This window comes from Camelus ferus, chromosome 6 (assembly GCF_009834535.1).
Source record: "Camelus ferus isolate YT-003-E chromosome 6, BCGSAC_Cfer_1.0, whole genome shotgun sequence".
NCBI lineage: Eukaryota > Metazoa > Chordata > Mammalia > Artiodactyla > Camelidae > Camelus > Camelus ferus.
Genome location: NC_045701.1, coordinates 62091843 through 62116560, shown reverse-complemented (window position 1 = coordinate 62116560; position 24718 = coordinate 62091843). Strand labels below are relative to the sequence as shown.

The 24718-nt window shown below is 37.2% G+C and overlaps 1 protein-coding gene across 1 annotated transcript in view; it reads right to left on the bottom strand.

Annotated features, from left to right (window-relative positions):
• SYNE2 (spectrin repeat containing nuclear envelope protein 2) overlaps positions 1–24718 on the bottom strand; it is a 289020-nt gene that overhangs the window by 98174 nt on the left and 166128 nt on the right. The window contains 9 exon segments of the mRNA XM_032482160.1: positions 2430–2561; positions 4918–5100; positions 7300–7422; positions 9063–9248; positions 14617–14754; positions 15530–15712; positions 18030–18170; positions 20494–20649; positions 22950–23118. Of these exon segments, the coding sequence (XP_032338051.1) occupies positions 2430–2561; positions 4918–5100; positions 7300–7422; positions 9063–9248; positions 14617–14754; positions 15530–15712; positions 18030–18170; positions 20494–20649; positions 22950–23118 (1411 nt within the window).

The window sequence follows — 24718 nt, the reverse complement described above, 5'->3', positions numbered from 1 at the left end:
TTTGCCACAGGAGCCGGCTTCATTTGGTACCAGGGATGAAGATTTTTCTGTGCTGTGTGGTCTGCACAGCCAGGAGTTAGTCTCTCCATCCTGGCTGGGAAGGGTTTGTATGCTCCCTTACAGGATGCCTCAGCCTCACCTGATACCTTGATCATTTTTTCTTCTACAGACAGAGAAACTCATCATGTTTCCACCTGTAAGTGAGAGTTCTGAAGTCCAGAGAAAGAAGGTGATTTTTCCAGGGCTGCAGTGGTGACAGAGCACACACCTGGACTTCTAACACCCAGTCCCCATGGCTCCTCGGCTACTGCTCATGTCCTGACACCAATATCCCGATTCTGTCTGAAGTTAAACTTCTTGTGATTGTTTTGGGAAATGATAACTTAAGTAAATCTGAATTGGCTTTGGTGTATTTCCCTTTGCAGTAAACACTCAACTTCAGAGGTACAGTGTCTCCCAACAGATGTAATACTACAGCCATTAGAATAACACTTAGAGACACAGACTAGTCTGCAGAGCCAGCAGCATTATGGTGGCAGAGAAGGGCTCAGAGCAGCCATTCTCTAAGTGCCATCTGCAGGGGGTCACACTCCATGAGGTCAAGATCATTTTCATAATACTCAAGTGTTACCTGCCTTTCTCACTGTGTTGACATTTTTCACTGTGTGAGGTCACAAAAGCAGTGGTGGGTAAAACTCCTGACACCTTATATGAATCAAAACAGGGATATCAACTGTATTAGTAGTGACTAGACGCTTCACTTAAGAATATCCTTGATAAAGCACAAGTATTTTTTATATTCTGTATGACAACATGGGAAGAATGTATAAAGCACTTCTGCAGTTCACCAAAGTATGATGATGGTTGAGGAAGAGCTCTCATATAATTAAGTTTCAAGCCAACCTATTAATTTTTTTTTCATAGAACACTATTTCTACTTGAAAAAAGACAGCTATTAAACTATACATACATACATATACACACATATATAATGATTTTTCTGAAGAGGTAGATGTTAATATTAATACATTTATAAATATTAATAAAATTTAATATCAGCTACTGAAATGTGTCACCATTTGGAGGATATACATAGCTAGTCAAACAATATTTTCCAAATGATCAAGCATGATGTTATACAATCACGCATGGCTGGAGATCCATTCCAAGTACAAGACAGACCAAGGGATTTTAATGTAAGAGTATGAAAAGTTCACTGACATGGCTTCAGATTCCATTTAACAATGAACCTGTGAGTAATATCTACTGGCTGGAGTGTAGTGTAGTTTCAAAGGATGTCCATAATTATTTAAAAGGGTTATTAAAGTAATCCGCCCTATCCTTGCAGTGTATCTTTGAGAGGTTGGATTATCTTTATATACTTCAAACAGAACTACGTATCTCAATAGACTGAATGCAGAAGCACATGAGAATCTCTCCTAGTAGCCAGATAGACTAATGAGATTTGCAAAAACAAAAAGCGATGTCACTCTTCCCACTACATTTTGTTTGGGAAGATATAATTTCTTGCACCAAAATTTTCTTGCTATTAATATGTAATGGGTTTACTCTTGTCATTTTAAAATAAACTCAACAAATATATTTACATTTCTGAGTTTTAATATAAACAAAAGCTTTTTGGAGTCCTGGAATTTTTTAACGTAAAGGGAAACTTGACACTTTCAAAATACTGAAATATTTAATACATTGAGTCTGTCTTATTGAGTCCACCACCTGATAGCTGTGTCATCTTGGACCCCTTTGTACTTCACCTTAGACGCTGAGAAATTTGCCCTACATCTCACAGCTAGAAAGTGGTGTAACCTGGCTTTGAGTACCATAGCAATTGCTGGCCTACATCCACTTAATGGCAGGAAAAAAAGCAGTTCTCTACAATCCTTGGCCTGCAACTAGATTTCTTCATTATAGAAATGATGATTCAAAAACAAAGATTAAAAAAACCCATAGCAAGAGAGGGTTAACGTGCAAACCACTGGACCTGAGTCCACAGGACATTGTTAATTATGGCATATGGAAAGACTGCTTAGTATATGCAACTGTTTATTACAACAGCATTCAGAGTCTTTACCTCTAAAGCCCAGCCTGTCTGACCCCCATGCTAGAAAATTAGCCAAAAGTCAGGTTGTCCAAAAACCGTATGTTACATCAGCTTCTTTGGTACCAGGGCAAATTCAGGCCAAACGGCACCAAGTTGAGGCTAAAGACACTTGAAAGGACTTCCATTATGATAATTATATAATTACCTATTTTTATGAAGTAAAAATGGAAAGTAAACACGTGCATAAAATACCTCAATTAGAAGAGAGAGACAGGAAATGCACCATATCATCACAAAGGCCTCTAGGCACCACTGGCTTACAAAGTGACTGTTGAATGAACTGCGGGACAAATGAATGGAAGAAACATACCTGGACTTGTGGCAGGCTGGCAGCTTGGTCTGGTGACATATGTTCCTGGGAGAATTCAGCTGAATAATTATTTAAGATCTGTTTCAATTTTTCTATTTCTTCATCACATTCGCTAGTCTGTTTCATGACTATCTATAAAATAAACCCCCAAAGAAGAATCTTTGTTACAATCCAAGGCCTAGATCAATGGGCTACTGCTAACATCTGTCCTTATCACAAGTTCCAATCAATTACAGCAAATACGCACCACATAGATTCCAATAGGAAATGGTAGCCTAAATAGAGAACAATGTTTGCAAAGCTGGCACCCGACCTTGCTCTACCTGATGCCAGAGCGCCTTGTGCAGTGCTCGGAATACAGATCTAATCACACATACTTTTGCTCCTAAGTATTTCCAGACTCTTGGGCTTATCCTGGGAGCATCTGATAGCATGTTAACATAAAGCTGCCAAGTTTTATGAAATTACTGGTATGTCACATACACCATTTTAATACATATTCCATGTGGGGCTTTCCTCACAGAAAGGTGACATCCCTGATTCAGGATGGAACGGGCATGTGATTTGAGAAATGTGGATTTTCCCGGTCCAGACACATCCTTACCTGGTACCTCTTGGGATCTGTGATACACATTTTATAGTAAAAGACTGAGGTTTGAAAGCAGTCAAGAGTTGGTAGAATAAGACAAAACCAGAACAATACCTGGGATCTAGGGTTAAGAGAGTAGCAGAACTTGAACCTACTTGTGTGCTGAGATAATCCACGTGTAATGAAAGATAAAGAAATGGACTTCAAAAGAAAATCTAGATATTTCCCTGGTATGCTTCACAATGAAGCAAAATGCCTTTTGAAACTACGAAGTTTCTGGCCAACACAGAATTCTTCCTTGTATTTTCTTTAATATTTAACTATAATTTTAGCTGCAGGCTGGAATGAATAACTACGTTCACTGTGCACACCTGCTCCCCAGCCATCAATAATGAGCTACATCCCACTACTCCCACCAAAAGTAATTTGTCTTATTCTCCACAACGAGGGCACTTAAGAATACCTAAAGCAGGAATTCAAAGAAATGTACCATATTCTAATGATTTTCATTACCACTGGCTTACTGAGCTTTGCAGTATCTGAGATGACATCCGATTTCCACTAACACAATACGATGGAAAATTTTAGTAGCACAGTTTGATACCTAACTTGGCACAAAATCTAATTTCCTCTCTATTTCCCCTCTTTCATCTTGTGAGGGAGTCACTTTAAAGCATAGTTAGGACTGTTATTCTCCTTTCCTGACCAGGAGACCAATAAAGCACAAAAAAGATTAAAAATAATAGGTCAAATTTCCTATCTTTCTGTTTTTCTTCCCTTTATATTATTAAAAAATAGTACATTGAGTGCCAGATCTTTTTTTCTCCCTGTGGACGTTAGGAAATGACATCAGCTGATCAGTAGTCAGGCCAGAAACTACGTGAACTAAGACTCAAACCAGAGATGACAATATTCTCCAATCTTAGGAGCACAGAGTGACCACCAAAAGTGAATGAAATGTAAGAGGGAGAAAGAGATAGCAGTTTTCTTCCCATAACCAGGTGATGGGCAGGAGGAGGAAAAATAACCTGTCCTCCTAGCCTGACCCATTTAATCAAAAAAAAGGAGGCAGGACAGGGGTGACTACCAAGAGGGCCGAGAAGCCTGGGACTCTTTCAGTAACTTTCTTTTCTTGTAAGAGTAGTTGTTGATGTAGGAATACAAACCAAAATAAAATATGATTTCTAGTTAATGATAATTCCTGACTTGAGACAGATTAATCAAAATGTAAGAATAAAAAAAAATCCCTGAGCTAGAAGATGTCAGAAGCAAGAGACCCCAAAATGGAGAATAAATACTAGAAACTCAACTTCTTTTCTTATTTGAACACGAATTAATCTCAACACCAGTTAACTCTGGTCCTTTAGCAAGTCACCTAACCTTTGGACATTAGTCTCCTAATGTGGAAAAATAAAGACGGCAAAGTGCCTATTCTACCTGTATCGTGTTGGTAATAAAACGAAATGATTAATGGGAAAGCAGCTGAGATGTATAAAGAGATTATTGTGGGTCTGTCAGCTTCAGGAGACTGCAAATGCACACTGTTCAGGGTTGAATCTCTTCCCACAGCATTTCACCCATGTAGATCTTTGATTATTATAGACTGAATTAAATAGACCATAACTACACTTTAATGTCTTCAACCAGGACAAAGGTAAGAGAAAAATCACTTTGGCCCCATTTGAGCAATAAGACACTCTCTTATACCAAATGTCACCTCCTGGATAGTAATACTAGAAGAGACCAAAAAAAAAAAAAAAAAAAAAAAAAAAAACAACACCGGTAGCATCTTACTTTGTCATGGGAATGTGATCAACCCAACCGTTAAAACAGAAAACACAACCAGCTTTTGCTGAACACTTTCATCCAATAGGTTGGCCATCACCACAAACTACTCACCTTTAATAACTCATTTTGCTCCTGCGTCACATTTTCCAACAGTTTTACACCTTGTGAAAGCTGATTTGTCCTCTGAAACACAGGCAGAGGTTTCATTCCTGTCTGGGGCAACCTCAGCTCCACTTGGTAAGACAGTATTTCAGCAATGGTTTTCTTCATGGGACGTATATTTCCCAGTATGACCTTAATGATATTAGATAAACATGGTACATAAATGGGGAAAAAAGGCCACTTCCTAAATCTATTTCAAATTAAACTTTAGTCTTTAATCTACAGTTTTGATTTTTAAAAAAGTTCTTTAGCTCAGGTTGAAAAAAATTAAGGTATTACTTGCAACCCAGTAGTTAAAAGTCTCAGAGAAGAATGCCTGGGGCAACAGTCACCTCCCGCACATTATGCATCTAGACAACCCTGTCCTTCTTTCTCTCCCTCCCACCCGTCTCTGTAGAGCTGCCGTTTGGCTTTGTGTGTCACCCTCAGACAGCGAGCTATGCAAAAGCAGGTACGGCTTCCTATTAACTTTCATGGCAACTGCACCCAGCACAGGGCTCTCCACACAGCAGGCCCTCCAAAAATGCTTACTGAATTGAACAGAATGGCCTGGCCAAATTTCATAAGTCCCAAAAACGTACTCATACTTTGCTTTAATGACATCCGATCAACGGAAACCTGGATTTACATTATGAATAAATTAGAGGAGAGTATTCAAGTTACTAAGTACTTCGTATATAGTATTTCATTTAATCTTCACACCCACCCTAGAAGGTAGGTATTATGACTTGCTGTTCACAGGTAAGGAAACTGGGTTCACAAAAGTCAGAAGACCCAAGTGAGGGCAGACTATAACAGGCAGGGTTGGGATTAGAACCCCGGGCTGCCTGACCCCAAAGCCCATGCTCTTAACTGTAGGCTAAATAGTATACAACATTTATATGCTGTTTAGCATGTCTCAGCTCCTATGCTAGGGGCTCTACATACATTATAATTCTCCAACATAATCACTGCAATACCAATGTACAGATATGAAAGCGAATCCATGAAATGCTAACCAATCACTCAAAGGCACACAGCCAGCAAGCAGGACAGTTTCCTGACTTGGAGGCTTAAGCTCTTGGACTATTAAACATCTGGGTTTGACTTGAAGGAAACACTATCAAATTTTGAAATTTTAGAAATTAAATGAAAAAATAGCCTAAAGGGAAAATTATTTTTATATAAATAGCACTGCAAATGGTTTAAAATGATATTTATAGTCATTCATATCTACTTCTCAACTTTATTTTGCTATTCCTTTAGCAAGACCGAATACTTTATGTCACATCATATTTTTTAAACGTATTTCTTTTTTTTTAAATTGAAGTATGGTTGGTTTAAATGCTGTGTTAATTTCTAGTATACAGCATAGTGATTCAGTTATACATACATATATTACATATATATTCCTTTTCATATTCTTTTTCATTATAAACTATTACAAGTTATTGAAGTTAGTTCCCTGTGCTATGGAGTAGGACCTTGTTGTTTATCTATTTTAGATATGATAGTATCTGCAAATCCTGAACTCCCAATTTATCTCTCCCCACCCCCTTTCCCCTCTGGTAACCACAAGTTTGTTTTCTATGTCTGTGAGTCTGTTTCTGTTTTGCAAATAAGTTCATTTGTCTCACTTTTTTAGATTCCACATATGAGTGGTATTATATGGTATTTTTCTTTCTCTTCTTGGCTTGCTTCACTTACTATGACAATCTCCAGGTCCATCCATGTTGCTGCAAATGGTATTACACCACAGCTTCTTTATCCAATCATCTGTTGATGGACATTCAGGTTGCTTCTGTGTCTTGGCTATTGTAAATAGTGCTGCTATCAACATTGGGGGGTATATATATCTTTTTGAATTAGAGTTTCCTCCTAATATACACCCAGGAGTGAGATTGCTGGATCATGTGGTGAGTCTATTTTCAGTCTTTTAAGGAATTTCCATACTGTTTTCCATAATGGCTGCACCAAACTACATTCCCACCAACAGTGTAGGAAGGTTCCCTTTTCTCCACACCCTCTCCAGTATATATTGTTTGTGGACTTTGGAATGATGGTCATTCTGACCAGTGTGAGGTGATATCTCACTGCAGTTTTGATTTGCATTTCTCTGATAATTAGTGATAATGAGCATTTTTTCATGTGCCTATTGGCCACCTGTATAATCTTTTTTTCTCCCCCTTAATGGAGGCACTAAGGATTAAACCCAGCACATCAAGCATGCACTTTACCACTGAGCTATACCCCACACCCTAATATCTTTTTTTCACATCATATTATAAGATATTTTAAAATAAGCATAGTAAGTATTAAGAGAAAATATTTTTAATGATGATCCATGCTTACCTCCCCATGCTTAAGATGTTCTTCAGGTGAAAAGTCAAATATTTCTTTTGATAACAGGATAGCTTTGATTTTTGAAACTCTTTTCTCCATTGATTTTACTTCCGTTTCAATGGCAACCACATCCTAGAATTTCACAAACAAAAAAACACACTCAGATATATGTTGTATGTTAATAACCTGTATAAAACACAATTTATTCTCATTTATTCTATGCTCGTATTTAATCCAAATGTGTTTGCCACTTCTATCTCTTAAGAACTAACCAAGTGCTACACAGATAATATGGATTGTTTTCAATAAAAATGTTATTCTATTAGTAATAGCATACTGTACTACAAAGCACTGCTTATACCTTGTTGAGTTAAATATCCTCATAGGGCCAATTTTCAATTATTTATGCTATGAGAACGAAAGCAGTATGCATTTGAACCAATTTTTAAGTAAATTCTCAATTATCTACAAACTCTTTAGATTTATCTTTGGAATGTGTTTAAACACTTGAATGCAATGGGTCTAACATTGAAAAACTTCCCACTACTTTAAGTAAAATGCTAAAGTCACTCTTGGGAAACAAACACACAAGGAGCTGGAAAATTGCCAGATTTTCTTGCCAGTTCCCTAACAATCTGTTGCCATGTGGAGAGTCACTAAACAACCTTAATACCTACTCAGATTAATTTAGACAGTCAATCATTTGTGTAGTGGTTATTCTCCTATCAATGTCAACTTCTAGAATGTGGCCAAGAATCTTAAAGTGAAAATGCTGCAATTTGTGCTATTAAATCTACATATTTAAGAATATGTGCTTTAAAACCTACCCACTGAAGTCCACCTACACTGTAAGAGGGCCTTCAGATCTTTTGAGCTTAATGCAGATAAACTGAAGCAAAAATAACATATATTTAATATTGAAAGGAATAGAAAAACTTCCATAGAAATAGACTAAGGGTTTCAAATTATAGCAATTTGGAGCCATTCAATATAGGACAAACATAACTATATAAGCAAATGAAGCAGTAAGTATAGTAACTCATAGTGATATCTTCAAATTATGAGAAGTTCAATTATATTGAAATTATTTTCTGCACTTTATATTTAAAGAAAGTATATAAAGGTATACAATGTATCTTAGAGTAACTTCAAGCAAAAGTTGCAGAAGCATTTAACGATTTTGGAAAAAGCTTCAATAACCAAGAATATTTAACAAGTATGAGTCCCTGAAATTAAGTAAGTATGGCGCTGGGAATGTAACTAAGAAATAAAAGGTAAATAATTAAGACTAACTGCACCTGCCTTTGCTGTGTGTCTCCATCTTCAAATAAATACCTTACACGTTTCAAGCTAAAATAAATAAAATAATTTAAAAATCCAGTGGCTGGTATATAGCAGAACCTCAACAAATATTTGCTATTGGTGAATGAAGACTTGGGAAGTTATCTGCTTTAACTCCTTCTTTGCTAATCTGTGCTTTAAAATCAATAATATCTCTTCTCTGACAGAGAAAACACTGAGCTTATTTGATCAGGATTCTTCCCTTTAAATAGACCACTTCTGGACTGAGAGTGGGGATATAAATTTTTGTTGTAGTTGCACTACAGGTTGCAAAGTAAAGTAAGATATAATTCAAGGAATAACATAAGTGCAAAATGTGCCAGATCAATGTGTCTTCATATAATTAGGAGCTGATTAGCAGTATAACTCTAATTTACTAAATGAACTATAAACTCAGAATAAGAAGCCACATCTATATAGAGCCAACTTACATCAGCCATTCGCTGAATCTGTGGAAGGCTTTCCATGATTTTTTGCTGTAAAGCTGCTACTTGATGACTTAACTCTTGAACAGACTGTGCTAAATCATCTGTTTCAAAAATTATGGACAAGTCTTCTAGATCCGTGAAAACTGAATGTAACACATTGTGCTTTTGTTCTGAATCTTCCAAAGCCATCTAGATAATGGGAAATATGGGGAAAAAGACAGAAACATCAAGATACTGGAACAAGTGGGTTAAAATTTTAATCAGAGAAAATTCTGTAACTACGTATGGGGAACATGTTAACTAGACTTATTGTGGGTGATCATTTTGCAATACATACAAGTATTGAATCATTCTGTTGTACACCTGAAACTAATAAATGTATGTGCATTATATCTTAATCAAAAAATTTAAACCAGGAAATTTGAATTTTGCAACATTTCCAACTCCTGTTCATTTCCAGTTTCATAATAAAACACTGAACATTGTCTCTTGTCAATGGCAACAGATGACTATAGAGTCTCTACCTCATTCTGATGGGCTTGCAGCAGCTACTTCACACCATATAACCCTGCTCCTCCAGCCATGGTTAACAGGGTCAGAAACACTTGACCTGCAGTCCATCCCCCTGAATTTTGGAATTAGGGCCAAGAAAGCCATTCAGTTGGCAGGACTTGTAATGTTGGGAACATGGATTTGGGAGAAATAGGTAAATGAAGTGGGGACGAGAAATGAAGAGGTAGTCCTGTGGCTTGCCAGTCCTGGTGCCAGTGTCGTCCTTGGTCTTACCACACAGAGCCACTGACTCCCATGATACATCTCTACAGCTTCAGCTGACTTGAATAATCTGATACCAAAAGAGCTCTATCTGACAAAACCAATTAAACTGAAAAATATCCCTTTTTAGAATTTCTTAGATACTCTTCCTTATAATATTTCTTTTTCTTTTAATAATTATAATTATTAACTTTCAAGCTTAAAATTTCAAAATATTTCAGCCACCTATGAGAAATGTTCAACTCACTAATGTAGTCTTCAGGTAATTAAAAGAAAATCACTGATATGAGAGAACATTTACTTATGCAACTAGAACTCTAGTCTTAAGTCTAAAATGGATCAGGTTATTCAGGATTTTATATTGATCTTATTCAAAACTTTAGCAGGAGAAAGCTTTAAGGAAAATAGAACTTAAAACCAAAGCTTTTTCCAATAATCCTATTTACAGTAACAGCAAGGAAAAAAAAACAACCCATAAAATACTCAGGAATAAATTCAACATTTTACATTAAAGAGAAATTAAATAAGATGAAAATAAATAGAGAGATACATCATGTTCCTGGATTGGAACAGTCAATGTGGTTAAGATGTAAATTCTTGCCAAAGTCATCAAGATGTAATATAACCCTACTCAAAATTCCAGCAGACCTCTGCATAGATATTGACAAGTTGATTCTAAAATGTACATGGAAATGCAAAAGACCCAGGTTACCCAAAAGAAATTTGAAAAAGAAGGACTAAGTTGTATAATTTCTGCTACCTGATATCAAGATTCACAATAAAGCTGTAGTAATCAAGACTGTGTCATATTGGTAAAAGAACAAAGATCAATGGAACAGAAGAGAGAGCCCAGATATAGACTCAGACATGAGAGGTCAATTGGTTTTCAACAAAGCACCGAAGTAATACAACAGTGAGTCTTTTCAAACATGATGCTAGAACAACTGGATATTCCCATAGGAAAAAAGTGAACCTTGATTCTTGCTTCATACACATACAAAAATTAACTTAAAATGGATTATAGACCTAACATAAGTGTTAAAACTATAAAAATTTCTAGAAGAAAAGATAGGAGGAAATCTTTGTAACCTTGGGTTAGATAATGATTTTTCAGATACAACACAAAAGTACAATCCATAAAAGAAAAATATTGATAAGTCAGATCTCATCAAATTAAAAACATTTGCTCTCTGAAAGACAATATTGAGAGAATGAAAAGACAAGCCACAAGCTAGGAGAAAATATTTGTAAATCACATATCTGATAAAGGACTATATTTTAGAATATTTTATAAATAACTCATATAATTCAATGGTAAGAAGACAAATACCCAGTTAATAAATGGGCAAAAAAAAAAAAAACAACAGACATTTCACAAAGGAAGTGTATAAATGTCAAATAAGCATATGAATAAACACTCAAATAAGCACACGAATAAATGTTCAAATACATAAATCATTAATCATTGGAGAAATGCCACTTAAACCATAAAGAAATACCACTACATGTCACTAGAGTGGCTAAAATTTAAGACAGATAATATCAACTACTGGTAAGAATGTGGAGTAATTATTCCTCACACTGCCAATGGGAATGAAAAATGGTAGTCATTTTGGAAAACAATTTGGCGGTTTCACATGTAGTTAAATACCATAAGAGCCAGCAATATACTCCTAGGTATTCACCAAATGGAATGATGTGAAAGCATACGTCCACACAGAGATTTGCAAATGAATGTTCATAGCAGCTTTGTTCATAATAGCTGTCCCAGCTTCTACACTGGCCCCGATAATCCCTACCTCCTGGCATTCATGCCCTTATAATTGGCTCTCCTAAATGTAGGCTCAGCTTACTGATTTACTTCTAATAAAATATGGAAGAAGTGATGAGATGCCACTTCCAAGATCAGGTTAGAAGAGGACTGTTTCTGTCTTGGAAGCCCTCTCCCTCTCTATTACTTCATTTATGTGAGGGAAGCCAGCTGTCATGTCATGAGGCAGTCTTGTGGAGAGGCCACATGTCTATAAATGGAAGAGGATCTCCTGAGTCCTGCCCACAGCCAAGGGAATGAGCTCGGAAGTGCATCCTGTCTCTTCCTTCATCCAAACTGAGCCTTCAGATGAGACCACGGTCTTGGCCGACACCCTGACTGCATTCTCAGAGAGACCTTGAGCCAGAGGCACTCAGGTAAGCCGTGCTTGAATTTCAGACCCACAGAAATTGTGATGTAAGAATTGTTTCTTCTTGTTTTAAGCTGCTAACTTTAGGAGTTACACAGCAATAGATATGGAATACATAGCCCCAAAGTTGAAACAACCCAAATGTTCATTAAACATATTGCATATTTCCACAAATGGAATAATATTCAGCAGTCAAAAGAATAAACTACCTATAAACGCAGCAACCTGGATGAATCTCAAAAGCTAAGTAAGAGAAGTCAGGCGCAAAAGACTATACACTGTATGATTCTATGCATAGTGCGAGTGGAGAAAAGGCAAGACCACAGGAACAGGAAGCAATGAGTGAGTGATTACATGGGCTGAAGACAGGTAAAAGGGCACTGACTGCAAAGGGACACAAGGAAACTTCTGGGGGTGATGGAAATGGTCTTTATCTATTGACAGTGGCAGGGATTACACAACTGTATGCCTTTATCAAAATTCACCTAACTACATTTATATTTTACTCTATGTAAATTAGACCTTAATGAAGTTGATTTTAAAAACAAGATGCTTCCCTATTTTCACAATGATAATTTACGTTTCAGTGAGTCTTAATTACAACATCCGTCTTTATGGAATCATCTTCAGATTATGAAAACCTATTTTAACAAATACAATCCGGGGGAAGGTTATAGTGCAATTAAAACAGATTTTTAAAGCTTAGTTGAGGGTTGTGATATTTCTTTAAGAGTCATTTTAAAAATCAATGCCAGGTAATGTTAGAAAAATGGTAAAGGGTATCCTAAAAGTAGGACAACTATTTTCAAAATAGGAACAAAATGGGGTATTTACATGTACCTAATAATTTGGGACTTGTTTCCCACTGGGGGATTTATTAGGATATATTTTATGGCAAATCAGCCTGCATGACCCCTTGTCCCTACTTCCTTTAGTAATAACCTAGAATTCTACTCAGTTCTAGCTCATGAACTAAGGCCAGCAAATTAGGGTGTCCTGAACAGTTTGAGAGAGATACTTTCACACTTTCACATTTGTGTCAGAAGATAGTAAAAGCTCAGCTGTTTTTGCCCGAGCTCATTCTTGTACAGTTTTTTTTTTTAACTCCTAAGTAAGTATTTGAGGAAAAAAAAGCATCATTCCTCTCTTCTGTCTTTGCAAACTTACTGCGAATGGTGAAAACTACAGGAGATTTAAAATAAAAAGACGACATGCTTGGGGGATGTAGAAAGTCATCCCAAGAGGTGGAGGCAGAAATCACTGGAGAGGGGAAGAAAAGAAACAAGTGGGTGAAAATGCAGTATCTTTACAAACTGTTACCATAAGAAAAAAACGTGCCAACAAATCTCAAACATCAGGGAGGTACGAAGTCAGCTGTTACTTAGGAACACAGTGTGCTACTTTTAAAGATATATTTAAAAAAAAAAAAGAGCTGGATTAACTTTGAGGTCTGATCACTCTAAAAAATTGTTATAGAATAAACCCTTTCTAAAGAGATTCTTTCTCCTGGCTGGATAATATCAGAGAAGAGAAATATGCTTTCACAACAAAATTTAATCCAATATTTGGCGTCCGGGAACTCCCCTGCAGTCATGGCCCTGAGTAGGAAAATACTTTTCATTTGTTTTGTCTCTGGAATTTAGCATGGAGACACAGGGCACCTGCGGAGCACCAGGAAGAATGGGAGATTTGGAGTCATGGCATGCTAGACCCGGAAGGAATGACAGATTCATTTTCTAATGCTGTGTAACTACCACAAACTTAGCAGCTTAAAATAAAACAAACTTATTGTCTCGTAGTTTCCATGGCTCAGGAGTCCAGGTGTAGCTTAGGTGGGTCCTCAGCTCAGGATGTCACAAGGCTGTAATCAAGGTGCCATCTGGAGCATGGGTTTCTCTTCCAAGTTCATTCAGGTTGTTGGGGGTAGAATTCAGTTGTAGGACCGAGATTCCTGTTTTCTTGTTGCTATTGACTAGGGGTCACTCTCAGCATCTGGAGGCCACCCTAGGGTGTTGGCCCCACGGCCCTCTCACAGAATGTTGATTACTTACTCAATCCAGCAGGAGAATCCCTCTCTAGTTTGCTACCAGGGAGTCTTACATATCCCTCATTGGTCATGTATTCATGGCAGCAACTGTCCCATATCCTTAGCTACATAATGTAACCTAGTCAGTGGAGTGACTGTCTCATCACATACTCAGATTCCTGCCCACACTCAAGGAGAAGGGACCAGACAGGCCCTCTGCACCAGGGAACAGGAATATTGGAAGCCATCTTGAAATTCAACCAACCAAAACCATCAACACCACTCAGTGCAACATTCTTACTTTATAGATAGGGGAAACCATGGCCCGTGGAGAACACAGGAAATTACCCAAAACATCATGAAGTAGTTATCAGGATGGAAAGAACTAGACCCTAGTCTCCAAATTCCCTGTCTAGAGCCTGCCACTCTCACAAGCTTTCTTCGACCACGTGGCATGCTTGAAGACAAAGTTGTTTTTTCAGGAAAGAAGGAGGAACAAAGCATCATGACAGTCAGCTAAGCAACTGATCATTCTGTAGATTCTATGACACCCAGGAAACACCAGAAGAACACTCACCTGAAGAGTGCTAGCATGGTGACTCAGCGTCTTTGAAGAGTCATAGTCAGCAGGATCAGCCAGCAAACGACTGGTATTTTCTATCCAAGCCTCAGTACTCTTTAAAAGATCGTGATACTCCTCCATCTTAACTGTGGCCTGTGAAAGAGAGGCAGTACCAAACCCAGCCTGATATCTTCCACCTGAGTTGAATGATTCTTGAATGAAGACTTGGTTCTTGTTGGTCAGTGGTGGCAGGCCTTGTAGGGCCCCAACCCCCAATGGCTGGGCCACTTGCCCATCCCTTCAACCTGTGAAACTCATGCTGACCACAGGCAGGAAGGATTGAAGAAGTTCCACCCCAAAGCTAGGGGCCTCAGCAAGGGTTCCAAGTTAGCCTTGCAACTAGTCTGGTTCTCATTCTATGCTCCATTCTGAAAACTGAACTTAGACTTTGTCCTCCTGTACAGGCCCTATCCTAGAGTACCACAGTTCCTCTGAGAGTAGGTTCTTTGCTTGGCTTTTACTAGATCACATGCACAACTCACCCACCATGACCCCTACTTGGAAGGGAGGGCTGGGGTGTCTTATTCCCAAATGTCATCCTTTCTCTGGCTCCCTCTGGGGGCCTCTTGAAATCGCCTGTCCAATATTCCCTTACCTGTGGAGAAGCCCAGTTCTCACCTGGACTCCTACTGTGGTCTGACTTTTGGATCCTTGCTTCTGTCTGTCTAACCAGACTCCCTGCCTGTGCCAGCAGTGAAATCTGTCCCCTTGGTGCCCACCTGAACCTATTGTGTGGCTCCAGCTTCAGGTCCTAAAACTGGCGATTGGAGAGAAACTGGCTGCCTCTGAATATATATTTTTGTTTTGTTTTAAACCCATCCCAATACCACCACATGCTCCGTGCAGCTGTCGTGCGTCACAGTGATACCTTGTTTAATTGTGAGGTTCTAGATTCCGCCCTCTGTGAGACTTGCTGATACTGCTGGAAAGGAATCATCAAGTTATCCATCCATTCCTGTGCCTGTCCTGGGTCCTGTTCAACAATGTCCTGAACTTCTGAATCCAGCTCATTTAGCTTGGAATGCCAGAGATCCAGCTCATCCCACAGTTTCTGAAGAAGAAAATCGTAAATCAGTTTGGATGAAGATGGGTTAATTCCTAAGTTTCCACACAGTATTTGCACTTGTAAATGCTACCAAAAGCACATCACAGAGACAGCATTGCAGGCAAAGTTTTTCACTTATGCCCAGCAACCACTTGTGACCTGAACCGAAAAACACTTTTTCTGAGGTCTCTTACTCTTAACTGTATTCATTTCACTACAAATTAGCTGTAACAGGGCAGAAAGTCCTGGACATTTCCAGAGATGAATGACACCAAACAAGGTCAACATAACCTTAATCTTTTGAGAATGATGAGGTAACATTATGTTCAAAAGGGCTTAGGTAAATAGCTGAACCTATTTAGAGCTATCCATACATGTACTTAATCTACTCAGACTCAGGACTAAAGCAGTGGCAGAAAATTCTAGCCATATGTATTAGTAGCAACTGCTTTTGGCTCAAGAAACCAGTAGGATGGGTTCAAATATGGACTTGACTGGGCAGAGAAAATCTCAAAGGTAACATTCAATTCTTACTTAATATCCACGTAAGAACATAAATTTTAGAAATGGGAAAATCTGACTGGTTAAATTGCTTATTGAGAACCAAGATTTTGTCCAATGGTGAGCCATATTCTGACCAATTTTAATTTTTTAATTTAATTCTTTTTTATCTTTGATATCACATTAGTTTGGTTTAGAGGGGGCTGCAAAGTCAAAGGCAGGTATGATTGTAAGCAAATCTTGTTTATCTTATTTTAAGAGTATGTATAGTATAATATCTTCTTATATGAAAGGACATATACAATAGATATAATTATTTCTTTTAATTTTTGTTATTATTTGTTTATTTTTACCAAAAGAAACAGTAGAGTTAAATTAGAAACCAAAGGAAGGGCTTAACCGCAGGGAGGGAATAGAAGGGAAGTGGTAAGAAGTTAGACTTCTTTGAGGATAACTTTTTTTAAATTGAGGTATAATTGACATATTATATTCGTTTCAGGTGTACAACGTAATACTTCAATACTTGTATATACTGCAAAATGATCACCACAATAAGTCTAGTTAAAATCTGTCACTATATATAGTTACAAAAATTTTTTTTCCTTGTGATGAGAACTTTTACGATCTATTCTTTTAGCCCTATTTTTAAAAGTCTCCATTCATATTAGAATATTAAAATGCAGATTAAAATAGTTTTCCGTATGCAGTTTACTTGGAAGTTAAAAGAGGTAGAATGTTATGTTTTATACTGTTCTACCTAAAACACTTTACAACAGAAATAAATTTGGAATTTCTAGTTTCCTGTTTCCCTTTAGCAGTCTAAAGAAAAGCTGTTAATACAATTCATATTCTTTGGCAATTCTAGGTCTTTGATGGTTCCATATAAATTTTATTATGATTTGTTCTAGTTCTGTGAAATATGTCCTGGGTAATTTGATAGGGATTGCATTAAATCTGTAGATTGCCTTGGGCAGTGTGACCATTTTAACAATACTGATTCTTCCAATCCAGGAGCATGGGATATCTTTCCATTTTTCAAAGCCTTCTTTAATTTCCTTCATCAGTGGTTTATAGTTTTCTGTGTATAATTCTTTCACGTCTTTGGTTAGATTTATTCCTAGATATTTTATTACTTTGGGTGCTGTTTTAAAGGGGATTGTTTCTTTACTTTCTTTTTCTGTTGATTCATTGTTAGTGTAAAGAAATGCAACTGATTTTTGAACGTTAATCTTGTAACCTGCTACCTTGCTGAATTCTTCGATCGGCTCTAGTAGTTTTTGTCTGGACCTTTTAGGGTTTTCTATACATAGTAACATGTTGTCGGGATTTCAAAATTGCAGAATAGATAAACAAGATTATACTGTAGAGCACAGGGAAATATATACAAGATCTTACGGTAGCTCACAGAGAAAAAAATGTGTCAATGAATATATATATGTGTTCATGTATAACTGAAAAATTGTGCTCTACACTGGAATTTGACACAACATTGTAAAATGATTATAAATCAATAAAAAATGTTAAAAAAGAATACAATTCATATTCTATTTAAGTATTTTTATAAATGAGTCTTCCCAAGGTAAGATTCTTACTTTTCTTCACTCCTGAAAAGGCTAGCTCACAATCATAGGCTCTCAGGAGTTTGGGCATATTCTCACCATGGAAAAACTGAGAGCAATTCTTAAGTGCAGCCTTCTCCGCCAAGCGCCTGCAGGTGACACTCTCAGTAAGGAGGCCCCAGTAAATCTGGGTTAGGATCCCCGTCATGACGGATGAACCGGGAATATACCAAATGCTGAAGGAGGTTAAGGGAGGATATTACCTTTTGAATTTCTTGAGCTTTCTCAATATTTTGGCTTTTCTGCTGCAACATCTTTTCGACAGTATGAAGTCCTTTGTTAATTTCGTCTATTTTTCTACTCATTGCATATGATGGTGAGCTTTTCAAGACTTCACTGCTAATCTGTTACAAAGGGAGAAAGACAGTGGAGATGTTTTTACGCACTCTACTCAGAGGTTCAAAGGATGAAAGGGGTAGTCACACTGGCAGTTTTAACTTGTGCAAGTCTTTCAAAGGCTAGGGGGAAAATTCCAAGCCATACCGACTAAGGCGTTAGTGAGAGGATAGATTAGTAGGTTAGGAAATGGCAGCTGTGCTGACCTGACCTTATAAATCCAACCTAAAAAAAAAAGGAAAAAAACTGACCAACAAAAATGTGTCAAATGTAACTGACAGAGTATGTACTACAGACACGTGTTGGACAAAACTACTAAAGTGACTGTTTGAAATATACCCTAGGGAGCAAATAATATGAAAAAATTCCTGGGATATAAATTATTTATTATACAGTCTCTCCATTTCATGAGAGAATCCTCTGCACAGATCTGTTTTCAATAAAAGCAAACATTCAACCTGACTTAATAAATGTAACTCCCACCCTAATATTCATTTGGGTGAAATAATCTTCTAAAACTAGCTATTTCTAGCAGCAGGAAAAAGCTTAGTTTTTCTCTGTGTGAATGTTTCTAGTGTATATTTTCCTAGCTGCTGAACCGTGTAATTTTTTTATCTGAATGATTTTCCTGAGAAAATAAATTCGCAAGGAAAGATAATGAATACTGAATGTGTCATTTTTTTCAAATGCCTGATTAGTTTGTGTTCTTGGTTTTTTAATCTATGTTGATAAGGCTTTCTCAAAGCAGCCACCAAACAACAGAATAATACTTAATGTTTTTGTATAGCCCTTTTAATTCACTTTTTAAAACCACTGTATCTGTATAACCATTGAGACCAAACACTCCAATGCAGATAATATACAGATGCAGAAACTGAAACGCAGTCTAAGTGACTTGTTTAAAACCACACAGCAAGGTAGTGGTTGCACTCCTGCAGAGAAGCCTCCAGCCACCAGATTCCAAAGATCCAGACTCTTTTTACAACACCAGGTTGTTTATACTTTCATGTAATGATTTTATTTCACAGACCGTATCACAGTCAAGATTTTTAGGAAAAAAATTAATCCTGTGTTAGTTTTTTTTTTTAATTGCTGTATTAGCTTTTTATTGCTATGTAACAAATTACCACAAAAATGAAGCTTTCTGATATTTTGGGCAGTTACTCTTCTGGCAGAAATGCATATCATTTTGGTATGTTAGAAGAAATCATGATTTAGGAAAAATATGCAGTCACCTGAATTATACGGAATGGTACTATGTCGGTTGCCTGTACCCTTGAGACATATCACACAATAAAAATCAGTTGCTGTTTGTTACAAACATATACAAATATAAAAGTGACAGCTGAAATCTTCAACCCTAAATTTAAAAGGTGGATTTTGATTATTAATTCACTTTGTTGGGGATTTTCACACGTCGTCACGAGGACTAAATTAGTTTCTCTCAAAACATTCAGTATTCTCTTAAAATAAAAATCAATAGTACATGATCCCTGAGGCAGTACCTCATAACAGATTATCTTGTGTGTCAAATCTACAAGGTTTGTTATTGTGGATATTAAAAGTTTGCATGTTTTTTACGCAGGTTAGATTTTCCGAAAAAATGTCATCAGTTCAAAATCTTTTGTGTGCATAGACTATTTATTCATTAAATTATAGGTATTCTAGGCTTTCAAAAAGCAAGTACAAAAATCCTTTTGTGCATGCTGGACCAAACAGAACTTTGTTGTTGGATCTGGGCAGCCTTTAAAAAAAAATACAGTAAAATTGTCTTGCTAAACAACTATGTCTCTACCACTACGAAACACTTCCCACTCTTACTTCCAACCTGGACTTCAGGTATAAAGATTTGCCCAGGTATGCTTTGTGAGAATTCTGTTACCATCATCATTATAAAGACACTGTATATTAAGTGCTATTCCTTGTCAGTTGTGAAATGTGTATTCTTATTGCCCTTGGTTGCAGTTTCAAAATGTTCGCAGGGAATACGTTCTACAGCAAAGTACTATTCATGTCCAAAATTTTAAAGTAATTCTCTGGGGGAAAAAAGCCAAGTGAAAGAAAATACATAACTTTATTTTTAAATGCAAGAGAAGAAAAACTAAGCAAGCATCTTGACAACTAAAAATAAATAGACAAATTCTGTTATCTGTGTCACTTATTTAGAGCAACTCCATCTCAGTATTCAACACACAAAATTATCACTCAGCTAAACTCTATAAAAACAGACATACCAGAAATCAGGGCAAATGAAAATGTGATATTAAATGATATTTTTTCTTTATATTCATTCACCTCCATAAATAATGACACGAACACAAACAGTATTACCTTCTCATCTACGTCTTCTAAAGCTTTTCTGCATTCTTCCACCTGGGATTCAATCTCTGCAGGGACTATGGTGTACATTTCAGAATACTTGATTCGCAGTTTTTCCATAATATTCTCAAAAGTTAGCTTCCCTTTCTTAAGAAAGTTTTGAAGCTCCTAAAAAAACCAAGAGAGTTTCAAATGCTCACAGGACAACGAAAAAGTTTAATTCTAAAAAGGAAAGCAGCTTTCCAGCACATCCTTATGATTTAAATGAGCAAACTTTGCATAACAAAACCTCACTATTGATACAAGCTGATTAAGCCTGAGAGATACTCAGTCTGGTCAGATGATGCTAATTTGTAAGAATTAAACTTGATATCTCTCCATAGTGTCAAACCATTGTCCTGAAAAGACATTACAACATCCCTTGCTTCTAAAGTACCTGGAGGATTTAATGGTATCTCAGTCACAGTTTGGGTCTAAAAAGCTGCAAGTAGCAAAAAGTTTCAAAGAATTTTTTTTGTTGTTGTTATTAACTTGTTGCCATTTCTGCTTCTTCCTACATTATCATCACAATGATTCAAGGCCACTAAAAGCCCTGTGCTTCAAGCAGAAGTGTCTGCTTTCATGTAATTAGACAGCCCAGCAGAGCTCAACTTCTTTCAAAATGGAGGGTTCCAGTTCCTTGCAAAGAATGTGGGTTTTTAGGAGATAAAAGAAACCTGAACAAATAGTCTATTGGTCGTGGCCTAGAAACAGAATCTGATCTACGTTCTCCTGCACTAATTATAAAGGAGAAACTCATTTGTTTGGTAAAGTTTCTCAACGATCAAGTGGAAAAATACTTCTTGACTTTACTGTGCCTTCTTGGGGTTTCTTTTGTTTTTACAGTAGCCGCTCAGGAGCATTATTTGTGTTAATGGACTGAGTCATCACTCTGAAGAATGATAATAATTTCGAATGAGTCCACGATGTGTCACTGCTTTCTTTCACCCTCCGCAGACAAGAAGTCTAGAGAGGGAAAGTTAAAGAACAATGCCATTCAGACAAAGGCGGGGGTTGAGGTACAGTGTGCTCCTGTGTTATCCAGACCTAGCCCGGGGTACAGGTCTTCATTCAGACATACTCTTAGATGGTCTTCCCATGAAGACAGCTTCCATGAGGGAGTGTAAATTTCCTTTTTCGAAACTGATAACCAAAAGCTCTGGTTAACAACAGCATGTGACTTTTGAATAAATTTCCAAATGTCATTTTTTGCCTGTTACCCCTGAGTAAATGAAAAGAGATCATTCTGAAAATGACCCTTGGCCTATGCATAGATATGGTGATATAATAAATATATTTGGTCTTCAGCCCTGGTTACTGGTGCAGCTTCTGAAACCCTTGGAATTTCCTGGATGGGGGTGAAAGGAGCATCTTTTGTTAAGTACAACAAGCCTTTTTCAGCCTTACCTGAGGTGGGGGGATGACAGCTTCAGGATGGGGGCTGGCTGCCAGAGGAACCAACCACGTGATTAGAGGGTTGGAACTTTCAACTCCACTTCCAGACTTCCAGAAAGGAGAAGGGCTGGAGGTTGCATTAATCACCAACTGCTAATGATTTAATCAATCGTGCCTATGTAATGGAACCTCCATAAAAACTCTTCAACAAGGTTGGGAGGGCTTTGGAGTTGATGAACACATCAAGGTGCTGGGAGAACAGTGCAGTCACAGAGGACATGGAGGCTCCTCGCCCCTTCCCCCTCCCCTTCCCCTACGCATGTCTTCCAGCTGGCTGTTTCTGAGTTGTCTTCTTTATAATAAACTAGTAATAGCAGTAATAGTAATACTTAAGTGCCTTCCTGAATTCTCTGAGCCATTCTAGCAAATTACAAACCTGAGGAGGGGTCATGGGAACTCTTGATTTATAGCCCATCAGTCAGAAGCATGGTGGCATCTGACGTGAGGGCAGTCTTGTGGGAATGAGCCCTTATCATGGGGATCTGTACTAACTCCTTGGAGTTAGTGTCAGAATTGAATTGGTGTCCCATTTGGTGTCCAGAGAACTGGAGAATAGGTTGGTGTGGGGGGAAAAAAAAAACCCCACACATTTGGTGTCAGAAGTGTTGAGAGTAAAAACTGTTCCACTCCTATCAGAGATAAGACATTACTCCTGCCAAAGGAAGCAGTCTAACATGCTACTCAAGAGTGGTCTGGCCTCCCTGTTCACCAAATACACTTGAAATGTGGTTGGAAAAGTTCTGCTTGGTCTAGACTGGCCTATCTCCTAACATGGCCTCAATTCTTCTCTCTGGACTCCAACCATACCTCTCCTGAGGCTCTGCCCACATCATGCCACAGGGCCTTTGCACGTACTTTCCTTGCTCCTACACCACTCCCTCCACACTAGCACAGAGTTACCTCTGCCCTAAAGACTTTGGATTCAAGATTTTGGACCTGTATTAGCCACATTCACTAGCTCATTTCTCACTTACCTCAAGCTGTTCTGCCTTTTCTGGGAGGTCTTGTAATTCCATATTTTGGAAAGACGCTGTGGTCTGTTGAAGTAAATTCTTCAAAGTAATTATTTCTTTTGTAAAGGAACGTCTTTCTTGGATTTCATTCTGTATCAATTCCTTATTTTTTTGAGCTTTCTGGAAAAGCCTAAAATATAGCATCAAAATAAAATTGTTCCTCTATCCTGCTTTCCTGTGCAATAGTTTTATTTCAACACTTAACATAATCTCTGCATAGCTCACAAAAGATTTTTTCCCCTGAGAGAAAAGTAACAGTTTTCAATGATTTATATACTACATACACAAGCATACATCAGATTCTATCAGTCCATCAAAAACCCCTCTAACACTTTCATCCCCAAATATCTTCTTTTCACACTTTGCATTCCAACTGCCATTTCTATCCTCTTTTTTCTGTGTAATCCCTGAGTTCAAGTGAACATGACTCAGAGGTGTGAATGGAGTCACACATGGGCTCTTTGAGTCATGGACGACCCCTCCAGCATTTTCATCTGAGCTGAGCGCATCTGCTGCGGATGTAGCCATCATATTAACAGAGGACTTTAAGTGGGTAAAGTCTTTCCTAAGGGCTAGTTGGTAAATATTTCTAGCTATAAACATATTTTATCCTTTGACCCAGTGATTCTACCTCTTGGCATCTTTCTTAATTGATCAATCACAGATGCAGAAAGAGATTCTAGCATAAGAATATTTACTACTGTGTTTCATTAAAGGTTCTATATTAGGGGCTTGGTTAAATAAACTATGGCAATATCCACATGGTGAAATATTCGACAGCTATGTTTTACAGAACATTTAATAGCATAGGAAAATAAACAAGATATGCTGATAAATGGTTCAGCAGAATACAAAACAGTATAATATTATGATCACAATTTGTTTAAAAACATAATCACAGTAAAAAGATGAGAAAAAAAGCGATTGGTATTGATTGGTAGTGACTGTTGCTGGGTGGTAAAAGTAAACGTGGCTTTTTTCATAACTTGCTAAATTGATTTATGGTCTATAAATCTTCCCAGTATATGCCATGCTTTTTTTTTTTTTGATTTTTTTTTAACATTTTTTATTGATTTATAATCATTTTACAATGTTGTGTCAAATTCCAGTGTTCAGCACAATTTTTCAGTCATTCATGGACATATACACACTCATTGTCACATTTTTTTCTCTGTGAGTTATCATAACATTTTGTGTATATTTCCCTGTGCTATACAGTGTAATCTTGTTTATCTATTCTACAATATTGAAATCCCAGTCTATCCCTTCCCACCCTCCACCCCCTGGTAACCACAAGTCTGTATTCTCTGTCTGTGAGTCTATTTCTGTCCTGTATTTACACTTTGTTTTTGTTTGTTTGTTTGTTTTTGTTTTTGTTTTTTAGATTCCACATATGAGTGATCTCATATGGTATTTTTCTTTCTCTTTCTGGCTTACTTCACTTAGAATGACATTCTCCAGGAGCATCCATGTTGCTGCAAATGTATGCCATGCTTTTCTAAGCACTTGATAATAATAAATCTTATAAATGTCTCTGAAGTGATGCCTTGAAAAATGTTGATGAAAGTAAAGATTAATAAACTTATATCCTTACAGCAAAAAAAGTAAAGGTGGTTTTTATATTAATCTTTATAATTATCCCCATTCTCTAAACTTCCTATAATGAATATATATTACTAAGAAAAACAGCAAATTAAAAAAAATTGTATTCTGTACACCAGAAATTGACA